Source organism: Mytilus trossulus, chromosome 2, assembly GCF_036588685.1.
Source record: "Mytilus trossulus isolate FHL-02 chromosome 2, PNRI_Mtr1.1.1.hap1, whole genome shotgun sequence".
In the NCBI taxonomy this organism is placed as follows: Eukaryota; Metazoa; Mollusca; class Bivalvia; order Mytilida; family Mytilidae; genus Mytilus; species Mytilus trossulus.
Genome location: NC_086374.1, coordinates 101,516,925 through 101,532,249, shown reverse-complemented (window position 1 = coordinate 101,532,249; position 15,325 = coordinate 101,516,925). Strand labels below are relative to the sequence as shown.

General features: G+C 30.3%; 1 protein-coding gene across 1 annotated transcript in view; it reads right to left on the bottom strand.

The window, feature by feature from the left end:
- Positions 1-2,905: 2,905 nt before the first annotated feature.
- LOC134708549 (homeobox protein Hox-A1a-like) overlaps positions 2,906-15,325 on the bottom strand; it is a 28,465-nt gene continuing 16,045 nt past the window's right edge. Inside the window, exon 2 of the mRNA XM_063569186.1 lies at positions 2,906-3,942. Within this exon, the coding sequence (XP_063425256.1) occupies positions 3,599-3,942 (344 nt within the window). The 3' untranslated portion in view covers positions 2,906-3,598. The remainder of the gene's footprint in view (positions 3,943-15,325) is intronic.

Sequence of the window (15,325 nt, the reverse complement as noted above, 5' to 3'; positions counted from 1 at the left end):
GATATTAAATGTTAAAAAAACCTGCAGCTCAATTCTGTTTATCAAATTTGTAAAGATAAAAAAATGTATTATAGTTATATATCCTATATCATTCCTGGTTTTTGTATTGTCTGTGTGTTCTGTATATTGTCAGTCTTTCGTCGACTAATGATTTTAGTTATTCCTTTATATATTTTCGGTTGTTATTTGTTCACATAACTAGGGATGCATGCTAAGCAATAGACAGTTTCCATATAGACGCACCTGATATTGACCCTTTTGAAGTCCAGTGTGATTCTCTCAGTTTGTTTTGTGAATCTGCTTAGATTTTTTGCGAATAAATCATTGGTAAACTAGTTACTGTACGAGTAATTTATTTGAACACATATGTTTCCATGCAAATTTATTTCCAAATAAAACTTAGATGTAATGCCTTCATAAATAGATGCTTCGTTTGTGTACGACTCAGTGCTATATATGACAGATCGGGGACTGCATTGGTAATCCTTAATTATATGTTCATGTAACAGTACTTTGTATAATATTGTTGAACCTTTGTTTGAAAGTTGTTCTGTATTGATATAGTACTATAACTATTATTTTTGGTCTGTGTTTTTCAGTCTTTTAAGATTTGTCGATATGTCGTTTTTGATTTTTGAAATAATCAAATATTGCTTCGATACTCAAATCTGTTTTACTTGTACATCGCTAGCCTATATCTATAATACTAAAATTACGAGGTCCAATTTGTCAGCCGTCATCACGTAAAAACGACGAATCAAAGAATTCAACTTTATATATAACTAATATAGTACAAAGGTGTAAATTAAAAATTACACCACTCCAGGCCGTTTTGTTTTCCACGTAATTAATATTGCCAATAATTAAGAAGTTCCGGGTCGAGTCCGATACCGATTCCAATATTATATTCATCTGTTACCTATTACCTTATATGTACGTTCCGCATTTGACAGGCGCACCACCAAACGGTGTATTCAGGATATGCTATATACACGGGTCATAATCACAGGGTTGACACTACTAAATTGTCAAATTGTTACCTATTGTATATTTTAATCAGTAAGACTTTATAAGACAACAATACGAATACTAAAAATAAGGCGTATATGTACAGTTTTCAATTTGTTAGCGGGCATGACGTTAAACAGCAAATCAAAGAATTCAACTTTATTTATAACTAATATAGGACAATGCTGTTGATTAAAAAAATACTCAATCCCAGGACCTTTTGTTTTCCAAATAATTAATATTACCAATAATTGATAAGTTCCAGTTAGACGGGTTCAAACAGAAAGATTTGAAAGCAGAGAAAACTGTGATAACTATCTTATAATCGGCTTGACTTTATCAGATGACAATACTAATATAAAAATAAGTCTTGCGCATAGTTATATACTTTAATTCAGTCACGGACCCGCGATATCACGGGTGTCACTGTGTTCTAGTGCTTCTTAACTCTCCTTGACAATACCGAATTTTGCTTCTAACTATCCTTGATAATACCGAATTTTGCTTCTAACTCTCCTTGATAATACCGAATTTGATCAAACTTTTTCATAAGCTTTTCTCGCGATCTGAATGTGTATTAAAAATATTTCTCGAATGTTCATTGTATGATTCTAATAATTGCCACTTGCCAGAAACACTGGGACTAAGAAATATGAATTCCTGATACATGTAACTTAGTTAAGTTTTAACATAGTAAACTGATGGAAGCGAGAAATTAGGGGCCATACATATATATTCAAAGTAGAAAATAATATGTTTTTTTGTTTACGAAAAACCAGACAGTATGTACACCTTCTGTATGTTTATCAACTTTCTACAAAATAAAAGATATCTTAAAAAGGTAATGTTTATTGAACATAACAAACATTGATTTAGCGAGTGGATGTAATGACGAATTAATGGTCAAAGGGTGACTAATATGTTCTGGACATCCTGTTGCGAAAGAAACCATTTCTTGGAAACCGATGAACAAATTGGTCTATACTTGGGATGATGATATTGTGACAGCCTTTTCTAGCGACCAAGATTGCTAAAAATCTTTATTTATTTTTAAAAGTATTTGTTTGAAAACACGTTAACAATGAGGGCATCTTATTTTTGGAACTGTTTTCCCCAAGCTGAAATGATGTTGCATTCTCTTATTTGGTATTGTTTTCAAGGTTTAAAACCAAAGATAGCTACCCAGACAAAGAACACATTACACATAGATACAATGCGAAGTACAATTACAAACTTGCCACATTTATATTATAATTTGTGTTGGATATGTATGTACCATGAAATTAATATAAAGTATTTTATGGTTTGTTGTTTCGGTCCTTTGATAGTGTTAATCTTAAAATGTCCCTTTGACATTGTATATCTTAAAATGTCCGTTTGACATTGTATATCTTAAAATGTCCGTTTGACATTGTATATCTTAAAATGTCCGTTTGACATTGTATATCTTAAAATGTCCCTTTGACATTGTATATCTTAAAATGTCCATTTGACATTGCTAATCTTAAAATGTCCCTTTGACATTGTAAATCTTAAAATGTCCCTTTGACATTGTAAATCTTAAAATGTCCCTTTGACATTGTTAATCTTAAAATGTCCCTTTGATATTGTAAATCTTAAAATGTCCCTTTGACATTGTAAATCTTAAAATGTCCCTTTGACATTGTAAATCTTAAAATGTCCTGTACCAAGTCGGGTATAAGACAGTTGTCAAATTGTCCGTTTCTGTTGACATTTGTAATGGTTGTAGTTCAGTATTTTTTGTTGTTCCTTTGTTTTCCTCTTATGGTTGATGTGATTTCCCTCGGTTGTTTTTATTTTTTTAAAATATATACCAAAAAAACGTAATTGCTCTTAAGATCTGCTGTTTAAATTCAAAGTAAAACATACGAATAAATATTGCACCATAATATTTAATATTTTATAACGCCAAATATGACGTAACACATTTTATCATACACAATGACATTTCATGTTCAACTGTTTTATAAATTTTCAATGGTATAAATAACTATTTAAAGATTGAGCATCATTTGTACAGTACGAACACAATCACGAGCATACACAAACATTTAACATAGTAATAGAAAACAAAACAAAATCGCAAAGTCACACTGAAACGAGCACCAACTTGCCAAGTAATTATTACGCCGTCTGAAATAGTTCACGAAAATGGATTCCTTCATTTATGGAATGTTGACAATAGTATAACTACTGCCATTTAATCATTTACGTTAATGAGACAAAAATAAACATGGTTGCTTGAAGACTTAAATATAAAACGAATTATCTCCCTTTGACAATAAAAAGCACTAATTGTTACCGTCCAGATGGTCGTTATTTGTAGGCATTGTCGCTATGCAGATACAAAATTGAAAACAATCCACGCAATTTATTCTTTTGGAAATATTTTCAATTTGAACTTTTTATCCTGGAACGCCTTTTTCATTGTACTTTTGCTGAAACAACGTGTACATCTGATAGTGACTTAGTCACGAACCAATCCGATTTGAAATAAACTGGGTGAATTAACCCGCCATTTAGACAGATATCAGGGAAAAGTAAAGTTTTTACCATGCAATTAATCACTTTATCGACTGTCCTGACATAAACCCATCGCTGTCATTGAAAGTCCATCTAAACTAATTTGACAGCCATCTTTAATAGAACTTTCAAATGCTGCTTCTTTCATGCGTTTCTTTTGTTTCATCCTCCTGTTTTGAAACCAAATTTTCACTTGTGTTTCATTTAGTCCTAATGAAGCCGCAATCTCTATCCTTCTTGCTCTAGTAAGATATTTGTTAAAGTGGAATTCTTTTTCTAATTCTGTTAATTGTTTGTTTGTAAAGTTTGTCCTTCCCATGTTTGGTTGCGAGGCTGCTGATGACGTAGTTGAAGGGGAATATCCAAAATCAGTTGCTGCTTTTGTTGTACCTGAAATGAGACAAAATAAAACTTTAGAAAACAAACTCTCAAGTGATGATGCAATAAAACAACAACGTACTACAATATAAAGATAAGGGAAGCGAGGCGAAAGGACCAAAAGGATATTCAAACGAATAATTCTGAAAACAAACATGCAATGCCATGCCGAACAATCGAAACCGACGATAAGCCATACACCAGCACACAAACCATAACATAGTAAACTAAAAGAGTATATAGATAAAAGGTGCTGAAAAAAATTCGTATAATTTAAAAAAAACAAAAAAAAACGTTATGATTATAGGTATTTTCTGAATGGATGGTTTGTCCCGTTTTTTATTTTGTTCAATTAACTTAACATTTTTCTCTACCATTAATGTTAAAAAAAATAGCTGTATTTTGTGGAATCGAATTAGGAATCTTTGTAAAATAAATGCTTAAATGAACAGTCTTCTAGCCTGTATCGGTTTAGTTTTGAGAACTTAAAACAGTTATTGAGGTAACATGTTTTAAGTTTCAAACTTTTAAATCCATGTAAATAAGGTTTTTTTAAGCGGAAAGATACCTTAGGAATATTAAAACGCATAAGTCAAAAACAAACTTAAAATGATATGACAAAATAAAAGAAAACACAAAAAAAATAAAAAAAATATTGAAATATTGAAATTTACCAAACTCATTTGTTTTTATGTTCAAATCTCCAAGGTTTTTTTTAAAATAGTGCAAGAAATGTTAAAAAATAAAACAATGATTTTCAAAAGATTGCAAAATAAAAAAAATGTTTGTATCAGGTCAAGAAACAAGATCTGAAAAAAATTGTGGATTTGGAAGAAGAAAAAAAAAGCATATATTTCCCTTTAAATTACAATATTGATATTCAAAGTTAACTTGTTAAATAATTAATTAATCATTTAATAGTTAAAATGAAACTAAACTTAAATATCTAAAATTTTACAAAGTGTTTTAAATTTCCTAATGATATCCATCTTACTTTAATTTCAAATATTAGGAAAAGCGATCATGCTAACCAATTTTTCACGATTTGTTTTTAAAAATTTACCTACAGGTACGAAAACGTTTGACAAATGATCCCCGTATATTTATCATGTGAATAAACAATACAAAATGTAATGTTAAGACTCATACTCGGAGCTGGACGCGACTGATTTCACACCGGACTGAGACGACCAGTTTTTATGATAAATGTTCTGTCTCTATAAACCGATAATTTTTTGTAATTACATGGAAAAAGAGATGTCATTTATGACTATTATAACACCTGAAAGGCCATTTTTCATTTTTGAAAAGAACACTGATATTTTTTCAAGCGTTTGTTTGAGAACGTACAATTGTAAACGTTAGAATCAAAATACGAGTTGACTTCTGAAGAACACTGAATTTTTATTAAAAGTTTTACGATTTATTTTATCACAAAATTTTATTTACTAAATTCTATAAAAATGGTTTATACATTTTTGTAATATTTACACTTATGAAGAAAGAACGATGACGTTATCCAAGTGTTTTATTCAAGTCTTATTACATGTTTATAACAATAGACACCTTTCTGAATTGTTCATCAACATTCTAAGACAAATAAAAAATGAAAAACAAAAGCGACCTCACCAGAGGAAAAGAAAACCTACGCATGTCAAAGCAATGTAAAAGTGACAGTTTTTGAGTAAAAGAAAACATCGATTTTGACTGTTTCTCGCAGCAACTTTTACCAATATGACATCTTAGGCAACTGTTCCGTTTTTTATGCAACCCAAACCTCTCGGCAGACCATAATGCACATGTCAAATGTCGAGTTATACCGGAATTGGATTTATTTTCCCTGAATCACAAATTCCTCCAAGACAGAAGATGTCAAAACATCTCGATAACTTTCAGTAGAATTCTCAAACGAAACTAATTTTACAAAAAGACATGGTATGTGAAAATCGGTAAGAGATATTTTTCTTTGTTCGAACAATGTTAATCAGTTGTCATTCTTGTAAAAAAAACACAACAATTCTTCTTGACGTTCGGATATTAAATTACTTATCGAAAAGAGAAGAGGTAATGCCGAACAGGTGATGTGCATTTTTGGGTGCAGCTGTTAAATGAGTCTTCCCCTTTAATTATTATTATAATTATTTGTCTTTTAGTAGGTTAAATGATACCAATTAATATTTTAGTTAATTAGAAAAAAATATTGTTCGTCGCATTTTACAGTTTTTACATGTAATATATCCTAAAAGTCCCGCGTATTTATTATGCAATAAAGTTACTAAAATTAGATACGAAGACGGGACCTGATCTGTCAGTAATTTTATCTTTCTACAATTCAATACAACTTCAAAGAAATTATTGACAAATATTAGTATTTTATGTTCAATTAGACAGTATGGTAATTTTTGTGGAAAATAACTTTTAATTAAACGATCATCCTAAAACACTGACTTGCATTAAAAACAGTATATCTAAAATGTGTCTTTTTATTCAATATTTTTAATAAATATGTACTATTCAAAATATACTACATATAGGTAAAGTAAGTATAAAACTGTATATAACCGTTATAAATATAGGAATATGTTATGATTGCCAATGGGACAACTTTCCAAAAATTACGTGGATGAAAAAAACACTAGAATAAAGTTCACAATAAAGTCTTTTGCTGGAAAAAAGGCAAATCCAATTTATTTCTATTGGAAATCATTTTTCCTGGAAATGGCTACCCATCAATCATATCAGGACAGGTCCGCAGTTAACTATGGTGTTCCCACAAACTCCAATATTTCTAAAACATCATGCATTATTAAAACCCTTTCACCCTTAATTCTGAAACTATTTTTGTGTTTATTCTGGTCATTAATTAAATTAGAATGATAACCGAAAGAGTTTAGCTCTTTCATTGTGTGGAAATGATTTAAAATTTTATATTTTAAAAAACTTCCCAACGTTGCTTGTCTATGTAAAAAGTTAATATAAAATCAAACAAATTATAAATATGATTGTGAATTTCAAAATAATGAAGTTCTTCACATTTTTTTTTGCTCAAATTCATCATACCTGTATTTGAAAGAAATTATCAACAAAAAATTTGGTTTTCAAAGGAGGGTTAATGTATCTGTTTGGCTTTGTTTAATTGAGTCGGACTTTTTCAGTGTTGGATTAGCATATCATAAGCATTTGCATATCGGTTTTTGTTCAAAACATACTCGTAAACACAAAATAAATAATAGTATATAAGTAATTGTTTGGTACATTTTTGTAAATGATGCAGTCTATCAGGAATTCATATTTTGAACTGCACTGATCTAAACTAGTATAGTTGTTTAGACCATTTGTATATATTATGGAAAGCATTGCCATTTGTTTCTTAAATGGTTAAGACGACCTCTTTGTCCTCTTACGTAGAAATACCTTTCAATTATTGTTTTACATTATCGTTTATGGTCTCTCAACAAGTAAACATATTTTAAATTGTACTTATATCTATCCGATTGTTTATAAGATTTAATTATAGTTTTTATTTACCACTATTTCTTGAGAGATGAGACTTGAATAAATATTGAATTCGGTTTGGTCGCAAAACATTTTTAGCACTCAATTTTACGTTAATTATTTTTGAAATATACAAACAGCACAAGAATAAAAACGACGGCTTTTTAGATGAAATCAAAAATATTTTTCTTTTCATCTGATATGACATAAAAGCACAAAAATATCAGTTTAATTACTTCCTTAAATAAAAGATTTTGAGTTCCTTAGATCTCCTTTGAGTAGTACCTATTTCACGTTTTTGTTATCTTTGTGTTTTTTAAATATCTTAATAATCTAATCTTAATAAAGGGCAAACCGTACTTGATGTTTAAATTAATTAAACTCGAATTTAGTTATATATGCTTTTATCAGCGTGTTATATAAAACCTCAATTTTGACAGCATAAAACTTTTTCTTAAAACATATAAAGATTATTTTTGACATGTATCAAATTTACCCAAAAAACCTGTCTGTTCCCTAAGTAGACTGAAGTCCTCTACTATTGCTGAATATTAATACTAAAAATAGACGTCTAAATCAATTCTTAATATTTCGTTTCAATTTTTAACTCCTGTGAGACTAAGTAATTTATTTTTCTCATCATTTAAGCATATTCTTTCCACCTTTACCACACCGTCTATTTATCTTGTCAACGACAAATCGCTCGGGAATTCGTTTCTAACAATAGGGGTCGCTCCGAGACAAGACTGCTGTCACGAGTTCGATTTTACTGCTTTTCTGAAGTTTTTTACACAGGGATATTTGAAGCACAAAAAAATACTTTTACAATGCGTTATTGTGCCCATGGCGGGAAAGTAAGAGTGCATTATTATTTTTTATGCTTTTTATCAGAAGCTAACATCTTTATTTAGACGATATCGTAGATCATGTTTCTAATGTTTCTGAACAATCGCATACATATGAAAAATTACGGTAAAACGAAGCATTGTTGTGCATTTACAATTCATGAAAATAATTGAATCTGTCACGAAAAGTTCAGGCTTTACGTATCACGTGACACCTTTAAAAGAATTATAAAGTTCAAGCTTAAAAGTATATCCTTTTGTGTGAAGTATAAAAGGATTGAGAAAAATATTTATCATATCTATATATGAATTATGATAATTAGTATTGTTTGAATGAAATTAAAACTCCATTACGTCATAAACGAGATGATACGACAAAAAAAGAAAAAGAAATATCAACTGCAACAACAATGAATGAACCTATTGATACGATATTCCAGAAAATATATAATTTAAAGGGAAAGTCCTTCTCAAAAGAAAATTTCTTTCAGCGTATGGTAACAAATGTGAGTATGAAATAATATAAAAGTCGGAAATAAACAGATTTTACACGTCATTCCCTAAATAAAAGTCGGAAACAACCCCCAAAACGATCACAAATATTATAGTTTATTACTATAATTTGATTATCAACTATAAAAAAAAAGATAGCAGCAAATTAAGTCAGATAGACAGATGAGACGAAACACCTCCATAACCTGTCAGTTTTGGAATCTGCCTGCAGCGCCAACCGCCTAGATTTCACATAACCAAACACAGTTTCTATTGATTTCATTGTATTAAAATGATCAAATCAAACTCCTCTTCAAAAAATGACATATAACCTTTTAAGTAAAAATGGGCAATTTTTAACACAATATTTTGACAGCGACAGGTCAGAATTAAACCTACAGTTGATATCCATCTATCGCCCAATTAATTTGAAATTTACACCTTTTAAGTAATATTACACTTAAAACTGTCAATTTCCATGTTTCACCGCTTTCACGGAGAAGATTATTCTCTTGTACCGACCGGATCAAAACTTGACATCACCCAATTAAAGTTAATGTTTAAAAATGAACTTCACAGACATGCTAACAATTGGTCCTTTATTCTTAAATGTTTCTTTTTATACCGATCTTCAAATATTTTCTGAGGTTTTCGCTTTCCGAGCAGTTTTTCTCTCGAGATAAAATATCTCAGTTTTCACTATCTTATAAACATTTTGAATGAAAAAATTAATTTCCTCATCGATATATCTTTTCTCTGTTACATACTTTGATAAACTTTGATGTCTTGAAATAAAAAACCATGAATTAATTTTCAATTAATATCAAATCTATACACATCAAAGACAATGGATGTCTTAATATTAAAAAAATATTTTCAAACCCACTTAATCAATATTCGATTCACGTAAATAACTCATAATTAAATTCAAGAAATATACGTTTAGGAAACTGTAAAAGACACACACTAAAACAAGGAAAGAGAATATTCCCATAATTCTCAAAGAGAGGCCAAAGATATCAAAGGGATATCAAAATTTATATGTTGAAATCAACTGACAGTTCCATGGCAAAAACGAACTTCAGACAAACAGTAAACAAAACACAGCATAAAAACTAAAGACTCAAACTGATGGAAAAGCTTTACTTTTTTAAATAGAATACAACAAACAAAACAAGAGGCGTAATAGAACAACAAGCAGGAATTCACAAAAACCCGAACGCATATCATTTAAATAGCTTACAAGTAAAAAAAAAAAGCCTTCCATTACTGCATCCGACATCGTAAATTACAAAAACGTTTCACTTTTTATAAATCAGCAAATGAAACAAATTGCTGTTAGTGGTTATATTTGAATTTATCGAGATAGGATAAGTAAAAACGGCATTTTTTATAGAATACGTCCACATCATTTTTTTCGAAAATGTGAAACAGTGAAAAAAATTAAAGGTTTGGAAATGTTTGCAAGACCACTCTTGAATCAGCCTATAGAGAAAGACTAAACCAATCTTGGACCAGCATTGCCTGAAATTTTGTTGCTTTAACTTGTAAAATTAATAGCTACCAATTTTACAAATATTTCAGCACAGATTTATATACGAACTATATAACAGACAATGATTCAACAAAATAAAAAAATACCATTACACTGAAATGAATGCGGATGATTCCAAAGGGAGGGGTCAAGCGACGAACACAGAAAAATACAGACTGTGCAACAGAATCCCGTAACAAAACGAGACTTTCCGAGATTGTACCAACATTTTATCAGGGTTTTCGAATAAACCAATTGTAACCGAAATTTAAAACGTTTTCAACAATTTTTAAATACTTTTGATTATACCAATATTCTGAGTTTAAATTTACATTATCCGATAGTTTGTTCTTTCTATTTCATATATTTGTATCCTATTTGATATATGGACTTGCTCTGTTCATTGATTGGTTGTCGCAATATTTACATCATTATTCAGTGCTACAATGTTTATTCTAATCTAATTTGAATATAAATGTTCAATTGCGGTGATTAGAATTCAACAACCGAATTTGTTCCTATAAATTTTAATAAATTACTACATGAAACATATATTACTCCACCCATTTGAAAGGAAACATTTTTTATGTGACAAAATAAAACAGGAAGATATATGGTGTGCAACTTCCGTTTGTCACGTGACTTTATCGCCTACATAGAATACAAAATACTAAGCTTTTTTGAAATTTGTTATTTTCTGTACTTTTTTGTGGTTAATCGTTGAAATGAGTCAAGATTAACAAATCTTTTCATCGAAAGTGAACGACTATCCTGAAACCAATTGCTTACAAAAACGTTTGAAGCATGAAACAATATTAAAAATAAAGATATCATATGTAAAATTAGAAATTAATTACTTGTGATCATTTAAATTAACTGACGAAGTCAGATGGTCATTATCTTTGTCATATACAATTCTTAGATCTTAACAACATCATTATTGGCTCACAAATATTGGCACCTTTGACAAGGGTTAAGATATCTTTATATTCCGCTTCAAAACAGAGAAAAATGAACTTCGCTGAAATAATCGCAGAAATCTGGCTTTGTAGTAATTTGGCCAATACAAAAAACTAACGTACTATCAGATTAGGGAATTCACTAAAGAATAAGAATTTCACAGGCAAGACTCATCCATCTTAGTTAACTGTCAACGAGACTGTCTTCCCAGGCAGCCAAGTTGTATTGGGTCGGAATAGAATCGAAGCAATGCTGATGTAATAAGAATGAAGTGCAGTTGAGAAAACAATACGAAACTTATTTGATATTCACAAAGCATGTTGTTTTTGCCACGTAATTTTCTTTAGTTAGTGATATTAATTAAATCATAATCAAATAATCCACGCTAGTGTATTTAAGATGGCAGCCAATGATTTATAGCTCTGTTGTATTGGTTTTATTAAATATGCTTTGTTTAACTTGTTGGAAAAGCATAAAGAATGTTTAATTTTGGATACAGATGGAACAATTCTACAACTATATATGACTCTCGAGTTTTGGTGACAGTTTTATCATAAGAGCTAGAAAAGTTATCTGCAAGTGTTCTGAAGCAACTATGTGTTTACCTAATTGTTAGCATATCTGTATTTCTTTTAGCCTGGTACATGAGAAAGTATACTTAAGTTTTAGTGTTTATTTCCGTCGTTCAACTAATTTCTAGATTTTCGAAATGCAAATATTCTTTTCCCCATATATATTAACACATTCTGTTATAAACCTTTGTGCCTTTGAGGAGTTTCCTTCTTATACATTTTTTTTAGAAAGTTATATATAAATCAACGTCGCTAAAGTAACAAAATTCGAATAAATACATAAAAATCAACGTCTCAAAAGTAACAAAATTCTAATAAATATATGAAAAACCAAGTTCTGATTTATATTTATGTTGTTATTTCCGGGTTTACGCGGAACAAATAAAACACGACCTTTAGGATAATAGCACAAACTACAAAATAGAAATGATTATTAATACAATTTCTTGGACAATTTCATTTTATATCTATAAAGTAATTTTAGGTACTTCACTATGCTATCATCACGAGGCGGATTTAGGGGAGACCCACTCATGGAGCCACTTGCCGGTATATTGCGAATGTATAGACTTTACTTGTCTGTCCCATTACGTTGTCTAATCTCCTCTCCTTTATAGAGCTACACATTGTTTAAGCATAGAATCTTAACTTGTTTCATCCCTGGTGTTGCAACAAATTTTTGGCATAGGATTTGGATTGCATATTACTGCAAGTAATAATTTGGAGCACAACCTCCTAGTTTATCTTGTTCATTTACGTAGTCCCAAGTATCAATTTCTTAAACTTTTAATGTCAATTATCAATGATTTTATTTTTATTGTTTTATTTTAATAGCTTACATCTAAAAATAAAAACAGGTTTTGTATTTTAATTTATAAAAAACGGCAATAATTGAGGTTTGCCATAATATTGTCGTCTGCTTCTATAAACCAACTAAGATTTGTTTTAACCCAATCGTCTCCATTGTTGAATAAAACGTATAAAATTTGTCAAACATATTTCAATAAAATCGTTCACAGGATCATAAAAGTCGATTAAAACGACAAATTCCAGAAAATTTGAATATTTCTCACAATCATTTCCTGATATTTGTGGAAAAAAAGAATGCAAAATAAAAGCTTTTCTTCCCATCAAAGTGACGTTCTTCTTTGATGACCAACCACACGTCACAATTGCCATGAAAATGTCAAAATTGGCTGTGAGTCGATACCTGAGGATATGAATTATAATTATGTAATGTCATTGAGAAAATATAATAATTTTTGGTATAATAAATATGTTTACTAGTTGCTTCTAGACAATAAATAAAGTCCCTGTAATGGTTGGAGCTATACGGCTTCTTTGGTTCTGACAGATTTATCACCAATGCTTCCTAGTGAAGCTAAACAAACCTTATCAAAATATGCCTCACAAACTTAGTTTTAATATGATTTACTTCTACTAGATAGAAACACCTGGACCCTTAATGAAATAAAAATAAGGGGATGTGGTATGATAGATGTTCAATGTATGTTGCAATTTGAATAGAAACTTATAGAAGCAAAAGGCCAAAGTTTGACCTTTCCCTATTTTGCGTATTCTTACACTTGCTCTCATGGTAAAATAAAGTTGGACATTTTTTTGGCAATGAATTGCCATTATATCAAGAAAAAATAGAAACATTTCAAGAGACATAAACGTAACACTGCAACGAATATAATGAAGTCGGTGATTTCCAGTATATATATATAGCCCTTTCTATAGTTAACCCTATTTCTTAGATCATGAAGCCGACACAAATTATAATAAAGTAAAGTTATATCTGTTGCTGTAAAGAAGTCATGGTTTGCTGCAGTGGATATTGAAGAATTTGCGAACTTGTTGAATTTCACAGAATAATTTGATTTATACACTGAAGAATTAAAACATTGATGATCATCTTTTCTAAAATAAAAGCTGAGAAAATTTGCTTCTTAAAACATTCCTACGTTTTGTTTGCTAATATTCATTGTTGCTTTGCGGAAAAACTGTGAAAATTGAAATAAAACAGAATAAGAACAAAAAAAGGACGATTCAATTTAAAATATAAATATAATCTATGTTAGTGAAAATATATGGAAGTCATAGTCCAGAAACTCTTATCCATAAGCATATACACAAGGCTCTGCATGATTCATGTTAATTAAAATACCCCTCCCCCTGTAAAATCCCAAGCCAATCTGTATCTATTTATAATGAAGAAACAGTACAAGAATACTAAGATTTTTGTAAAATGTATGAAGTTCTACGTTAACACTGACTGCATTACACTTAAGTAAGTTAATTATTTCACGAGCGCATCAATGAATAGTGTTTGTGGTTCTTTCAGCTTGTAAAGCACTACTTGCACAATGAACAAATTATCAGATATGAAACAAACCCATCTTTAATTAACATGTCCATCACCGCTACCGCAGAATCCGCGACATGCAACTAGGCGTTTTTTCTTGTTGCCTTTTCTACGTAAATGACAGACGTCTTAGACGAAAGAAATCTAAAATAATTACGGCTTGTTAAATGGCATCTCTCAGATTTGATCTGCGATAAGCCATCCATCATTCTTTGTCCAACACAAGCAATATCAGCACGTTTTGTAGCGAGACCGGAATAAGAACTACATTCCCATTTTGATGATATTTTAACGGAAGCGGTAAAGAGGCGGATGTCGTAAAGTTTTGTTCAATTTTTAATATTTGTCAACCTACCTTCCATTAACAATTCTAACAAACATACAATAAAATCAATGTATTACATAGGTTGATATTTATCATCTGCAGTTTTCTTTGAGCTTAAATGAAGTTAACCTAGCACCACCCAATAATAGCAACACCATAGATGTTATATCTAAGGTAACACTTACTAATAAAAATTGAGAAAATCTAGCATTCGTCAAGTTTTTTCGAAGGGGAAATGAAAATAACACTGCGTTGTGGTACTCCCGAAGCTTCAAAGTTCAGGTGTTCATAAAAAAAACACATTTCAAATGACAAAACTCTTGCAAAAAACAACAGCGCTGTCCTAACATGGTATAGGTAATTCCTTTACAATTTGTTTGAACATGGTGATTGGCACCTATTTAAGTTGATGATGATCCGAAAGTTTGGATAACATTCGTATAAGATCAAAACGCACTAACCTACTCAAAGATACACCGTTATAATGTCCATGCAACCGGCTTCACAGCTATTTTATGTTAGTTAACGCGACCAAAAAACGACTGTTATTTTGAAAATTGATAATTTATACAAATTACCGGAATAACACTTTTGATTAACTTGCATTTTTTTTTCTTTCAAACCTGTAAAACGCACAACATTAATGTATACTCAAGTTCTGCCATTTTAGTTTGTGTTCATTTAAGACCCTAATAAAATACAGTTATGCATTGGAGTAGTTATATCATCTCCGAAAATATTAAAAAAAAATATTAGGTTAACACTTTCCAAGTAGAAGGACTTTCATTTATTTAGGAATCGGCA